General features: G+C 41.3%; 1 protein-coding gene across 1 annotated transcript; it reads right to left on the bottom strand.

The window, feature by feature from the left end:
- Window positions 1-4666: 4666 nt before the first annotated feature.
- LOC140727279 (oligodendrocyte transcription factor 3-like) lies at window positions 4667-6163 on the bottom strand. Its single transcript, XM_073044538.1, has one exon. The coding sequence runs from the start codon at window positions 5939-5941 to the stop codon at window positions 5291-5293; it is 651 nt and encodes a 216-aa protein (XP_072900639.1). The 5' UTR covers window positions 5942-6163; the 3' UTR covers window positions 4667-5290.
- Between the last annotated feature and the right edge of the window lie 695 nt (window positions 6164-6858).

Below are 6858 nucleotides of genomic sequence, written 5' to 3'. Positions count from 1 at the left end.
GTCATCTCATGGATGTAAATGTCCAACCATGCCATTTCAAACAGGGGAAGGAGTATTATATCTGGTGCTTTGGCCATTATTCACTCATCAGCCAAAAGAATGTCAACAGATTTTCTGATCATTTTCATACCACAGTATGTATAAACATATGAGCTTGAATTATAAACACAAGAGCTCCTACAGCTGCTGGATATCCTGAGCAACGCAAGAAAATGCTGGAGGAACTCAACAGCTCAGGTAGCATCTAAGGAAATGAATAAACAGTTGGCATTTCAGGCTGAAACCCTTTATCAGGATCTAGGAATAAACAATCAACGTTTTGGGCCTGGACAAAACATTGTCTCTTTATTCCTCTCCATAAGAGCTGAAATCCTTTATTACATCAGATATTACACTTCATAAAAATCAAGGGTGGGATGGAAGCACAAAGGTAGGCAATATAAAGCAAAGGAAACAAAGGCATTATGGAACAAGAAGAACCAGAAATATATGTGCACGAATTTTTGAAGGCAGCTGGACAGGTTAACAAAATAATGAAGCCCATTCCATCCAGAGCTTGGTAAACTAATGTGAGGCACCAAATACAATACGAAGGAGATTGTGTTGAAACTCTAAATTGAGGACAATATACCATTTTGTCCAGTTCAGTAATGGGCAAGAAAATCACCCTTATTCTGTCTAATTCATTACAAAATCTATTTTATTTTCACTACGTAGTTATCTTGAAGAACCCCAACATTTTGCTGGCCACGCTATCTTTCTATAAACTAGAATCCTCTATTTCATTACTCCATATTTGAATAGGTGTTTCATTCCTCCTTTTAAAGAGCTAGTTGGTATTTCATAGTATATTTTATGCCATCCTAGGAATATGTTCGCCCCTTCAAATGTTTTAACTCTTTGTAACACATTTCTAAAAAGAAACAGCGTGCCTGGATGCAACCGGTTTCTTTTCGCTCTTCACTGTGTACGATGTCGGCAAGTGTGTTGGTCGGGTTGTCTTCTTCTTATTTGTGCTACCTGCTTTCTCCTTGGTTGATACCGAAGGTTTTTTTCCCGCTCACCGACCCACCCCACTCCCTTTCCTCGGCACGCCCCCACCAAAATCCGAAGGAAAGCTCATGGAAGTGCCAACGAAACGGTGAAAATAGGCTAAAATAAACTGAAATGCAACAACCATAAATAAATATAAATAAAAATTAATGCTTTTTAATCTATCTCCCATCACTCGGACAACTTGGTATTGCGGTCTTGGAGTTCTGTTGCTTCAGTGATCATCCGTGTGCTATGCATGAACGTAGGGTGGATTGTCAGACTCGATTGATGGTTTAGTACTGATTAATTAACATTCGGTAGTAATAGTCCCGTGTTTTCCTGAGCTGTTACCCGGAGCTTGCAGGGAAGGTGACATTGCCCGTAAATATATCCTGCCCCTACAGGATGTTTCGTAGAGCTTAGTGGGTAGTTTTCAACACCGGAAGTTTTTTTTAAAATGTTAATCTATTATCCCTAGAGTTTTTTTTTTATTTCATCATTCCAAAAACTAATAGATATTATTGAGCAATTTCTAAAACTACTATAACACAGTTTTGCTTGCCTTAATCCTTTATTTCAATCCGTGCCAATCTACAGGGTTGTTATACACTTGCTGGACATGTTGATGTATTAAAACGGAATTTGTTTCTACAGCTTGGTGGATTTTAATTCTTATCGTGTAGCTTCTCCGAATTTTACAATTCCACCGAACATATGTAATATCCACCATATCGATCATCACGAATCTACCAGGTTTCCCCCTTTATGTAAGCAACCTGTTGCATTACTAACTGAATTAATATTAATGAATACGATATGATAATACACGTATCTGTAAAGTTATATTACCTGCTAATATAGTGTTGTACATTTGCAACACGGTTGTAGAGTAGGTGGTTTAAAATTTTCAGTCGTGCTGCGTAAAAGAATGCAAAGTGCCGATATTTAATAACCAGTGAATGCAATTCCAATTAATAGAAGTTTGTGTGATGCCTAGACAGCAATACAAGAATGCAATAAACCAGTCATGCATATAATCAAGATTCTGCATCATTCTAGATCGAATACATTGTGTTATTTTTTTCAGAAGTCAACGCTTCAAAACACAAAAGGATTAGTTCATAGTTCGTGTTTCAGATTTATTTCGTTTCTTGTGATGTTTCTGGGTCTGCGTGGTTTTCTCATCAAACTTCAGCGTGAGCGTCTTTTACGGGGGGGGGGCGGTTGAAAATAATTGCTCTGGGTGTTCTTCGCCGACCTCCGCCGAATATTTTACATTCTACGTATTCTGCGAGACTGGTGATCAAAAGAGTGAAATGATTTCTAGAGTGAAATGATCAACTTGCTCCACCATTTGTCTGGAGAACCACGCATTCCAACGTATCGTTCGGGTTACTCCTTATTTTCGTTCACTGGGTTCTGAGACTCAGTTTGGTCAGGTGTTAAGTTCATGTCTGTGTACGCGCTCGGTACATAATCAACTGGCTCAGAAGTGCATTTCTAATGCGAGCGTTAGCAGAAAAGCAACCGTGAATCCAAATGAACATCAAAACCCACTGAATTTGATTCCCACCCCATTTCTTTGACACTTCCCCCCCCCCCCCCCTCCCCACCTCCCTAAGCAGAACCGATTTTCCACTGGGATGTCCAAAGCATGTTCTGCGTTGTGGAGTAGAGAATGAACTAGCAAGGCAAATCCATCAGGGTATTTATACGAGCCTAATTCTAATCATTCGGATACGCAGCTGCATGGAAACTGATGGCGTGCGGTGGGTGTTTGTGCTTTGCAGTAGGAAGAGTCAACAAACGTGCAATGCCTCTGTGGTGCATTTTAATGTGGAACAGCTGAAATCTGGTACAACACTGAATTAGCAGCTGTCGTGTAAGTGGAGCCTTAGACGACTTATTATGGTCATTAGCTGATGTACAAAGATGTTAGAAAAGTGCCGATTGCATGTGAGTTTTGTTTTGTCCCCTTTCCTAAACCAAAATTAAAGATGGAGGGCGGCCCTCGTGTCTGTGGGCGACTTGTATCAAATTCCCGACCCTGTGCGTAGGATGTTGTGCAGCAATATTTTCTCCCCGTCCTGGATTAAAAGCTTCCGAACTCTGGAAAGAAATCCCGAGATGAACACCTAGTGAGTGCACTGCAAAACATTTATGTAAGTAAGAAGGCAGGGTACTCCTAAATCATGTGAGACTAGTTATACTAGAGATATAATGGCATCTAAAAAAAATCGCCAGGTACTGTCAAACTCAGGAGGAGGTGTCAAATTCAGTAATGTATGTTATACGATAAGAAATAAAGTTGTGCGAGCAAAGTATTTCATGCTAAATATTATAAATATATTTTGCTGTTTTCGAATGTGTTTCCGAGTGCCTTTCGCGTTGCGGGTTATTTCAAATAGAAATGTTGCCGAAATTAGCATCTTCAGGAAATGCGCAAATGTATCTAAACCTCCTTAAAACAGACACTACCATGGATTCTATTTTCATCCACAGATTTTATAACGAGGTTCTCGCCGTCGGCCTGACTGCTGTCAATCACAGAATATGACATTTTTTGGTGAAGTAATGACACACGGATGTCCTCCTCTGTGATTACGGGAAACTTTACCGACTCACATGTAAATAAATGATTCCCCTTTCTTGCGCATGTAAGCGGACTGGATCTCTATCTGAAACATCCTCCCCTTAAGTTTGGTGCCGGCTGTTGATTTTGGTTTTGTTGAGGCAAGTATGCTAGTCAGAAAGAGAGGCGGTTAACTTTCAGTTAATTTAACATTTTGTGGACTGCTAGAGGCTATCTTAAGCATTAAAAATAACTCAAAAGACCTCCAAGTAAAGGCCAACTTTTGGTCCAGACCGCTCGTAAACTATAATCTAGTTCAAATGCACTTGAATATGAACATTTTCAAGTCGCCCGCCTATTCGAAATCATTCTGCTGTCTCCTGTGAATCTCGCGTTTCTATTTATTAAACTCCATCTGCCACCTTCGTGTCCATTCACTTAGCTAGTCGCATGCAACATGGTTTCGATAGGTCCACAGAACCATTCAAATAATGACTGTCTAATTTTTCCCTCATAAGTTTTCAGAAATACTCATACAATCAAAAAACATTCAGTGTATTTTACTTTCAAGTATGGGTTGCTTGAATGCAACATGTTATTTCCTATGCAAAGTAAAATAACGCACAATATTTTCACAATTCACATCCGACAAAATATAAAAAGATATTTGTTCATTTGGTTAGAATGATACTGAAAGTTATGGCATTAACTGGGTGTTGTCAACTTGTTATTGTATAAATTAGTGTGTTTAAGTAATAACATTTATTACGAATGGTTATTTGTGACGGCATTCATTTAAAGGATCATGTCATTTCCTGTGCAGAATGTGATTTCTACTGATTACTTATTAAAAGCAAGCAATTACTGAAAGTAAAATCACCCTACTTGTAAAAGGGAGTGCATACCTGAACACAAATACAATTCGGAACTCATCTGTCCACCCGAATAAATAACCTTACAGAAAACGTGCGACCACCTTGTGCGATCAATGCTCTGATAGTACTTTCATGAAGTTAGTGGAGCGAAGGTAAACGTGCAGAATAACACGCCTGCTCCAACTGTGAATATCAAAACATTTATTACATATATATACAACTGTACAGCACATTTAATGCACGTGATTGGATTAAAACACATGTCAACAAAACGCTAACCGACAACAGTTCAGTTTCTTGAGTATTTTCCTGAAATGTGATGTATTAATGAGATGGTATAAAACAAGAAGTGGCATACTGCTTATTTTTATACAATAAATATCACCACAGTTGTTAATAGAAGCTCAACGCTTTGTTAAATCGTAATTAGCCTGCAATCAGAAAGAAATTATATAAAACGAATAGTCCGTTTGGCTCTTTCGTTCGTAATGATGTACTTACTAAGCAATAGCTTACTACCCAAACTGTGACGACTACCGGTGATTTAGTCACATTGAAAAACTTTCTGCATATTCCTTTCATTAGTCCGAGAGCAACAAGGAGCGTTGGCCCTGACGTCAATCTTAGTTCACCTACTATCCCTAAGCATTAATATAAACAATGAGATTCGGTAATAGTGCTTACAATGTAGAGAAAATAGCATTACTCTAGTCCATTCATTCGTGTCTTTTTAATTCATTCGTACAGTTTAGAGTATTTGAAAAAACGTCCAACAAGGTCCGAGTACGATGTTTGGTGATTTCCAGCATCATTTGGGGAATCTCGTCTGGACACTGGGAGGGTTGAGACTGGAGGGGATGCAGTGAAACCTGCAGGCAGCGCAAGCGCAGGGAGACCCGGGCCACTGCTGGAAACAGGCCTGATCGTCCGGAGTCAAGGGGCACTTCATGGTCGGCGACGAGTGCCTCGGGCTGCCCAGGGTCAAGAGCGAAGGAGCGGCGCCCAGCAGCAGCGAGCCGCCGGCTGTCAGCACCGGCAGCTGGGCGAGCCGCGAGGTGGAACCGCTCCTGCCGTACATTTCGCCGATCAGCCTCTTCATCTCTTCCAGGGAGCTGGTGAGCATCAGGATGTAGTTCCTGGCCAGCAAGAGAGTGGCGATTTTGGAGAGTTTCCTCACCGACGGTCCGTGAGCGTAGGGCATAACTTCCCGGAGCGCGTCCATGGCCACGTTCAGGTCGTGCATCCTCTTGCGCTCTCTGCTGTTGATCTTTTTCCTCAGAAGGAACTGCTCGTCCTCGGATAGATCCTTCTTACTCCTGGATTTGGCAGACGGGGTGGGACTGGGCGACTCCTCGGGGGAATGCGACCGATCGGCAGGGTCGACCTTGTGAGGGATGTTGTACAAGGTGGAGGTGACCACAAGCAGTTCGTTTGGTGTCGACTTCAGCAGTTCGCTCATGGTCTGAAGTCCAGAGTCAGTTTCTGGGAATAACTTAATAAGTGAGCACACAAGCGCTTTGTTCGGCTTTGCGGCAGGCTTTCTTCGATCCTCGCGAGCACCAAGGTGTAACCCAGGGTTTCAAGCTCCTGCCGTCGAGTATTGCCGACTTTTATGCTCAATCTGTGAGAGTTTCTGAGAAGTTTGGCGACAGTAAAAACCCAAAATAAACCTGGCACTGGCAAAAGAGTGAAGGTATTTAACAGGGAATGGAAGAGAATTAGCCAATTACAAGTCAGGACACAGTAACTGATCAACGCTATTGGTACAAGGCTCTTTCAATGAAAAGTCTCTCAGAGCTCCCTCTTCCTCCACCTCCCCCCACCCCCCACCCCGCCTTTAATCCAGATATCTCTATCAGTCTTTATAATTTTAAAGCATTTATGCTTATTCCGCTATTGCGAGATCTTTCCAATGCCCCTATTTGTCATGTCCTTTTCCTTCCATGGGCCTTTCATCCGCACTTATTTCACATTTTATTTCAAAATCTGTTTATAGACAGTACTGACGAGGGGTCTCGGCCCGAAACGTCGACTGTACCCTTTCCCATCGATGTTGCCTGGCCGCTAAGTTCCTCCAACATTGCGTGTGTGTTGCTCGGATTTCCAGCATCTGTTTGTTTATTGTCATTCTTCAGTACAAAAGTGTAAAGGAGAACGAAATGATTGTTACTGTGTATCCAATGCAGCATAAAAAAATAAGCATAAATAACACAATAAATATAGAAATATAGTGTGGACGTGTACACCTTTCATTTCCCACCAGTTCGTTCATTTTAACAGCTTTCAAAATCCCTAGAGATCGATCATTGGCTGTGAATCTAGTTTCTTAAATTAATAAAGCATAAACAGCGTGGATGATAGCGTTGCTTATACAGT

The sequence above is a fragment of the Hemitrygon akajei genome, chromosome 5, assembly GCF_048418815.1.
Source record: "Hemitrygon akajei chromosome 5, sHemAka1.3, whole genome shotgun sequence".
Classification (NCBI taxonomy): Eukaryota; Metazoa; Chordata; class Chondrichthyes; order Myliobatiformes; family Dasyatidae; genus Hemitrygon; species Hemitrygon akajei.
The sequence above is the reverse complement of the archived record's forward strand: the minus strand, read 5'-3'. Positions and strand labels throughout refer to the sequence as shown.

Coding starts and splice junctions, on each gene's coding strand:
- LOC140727279 (XM_073044538.1), bottom strand. CDS start 5,941: ATGAGCGAACTGCTGAAGTCGACACCAAACGAACTGCTTGTGGTCACC.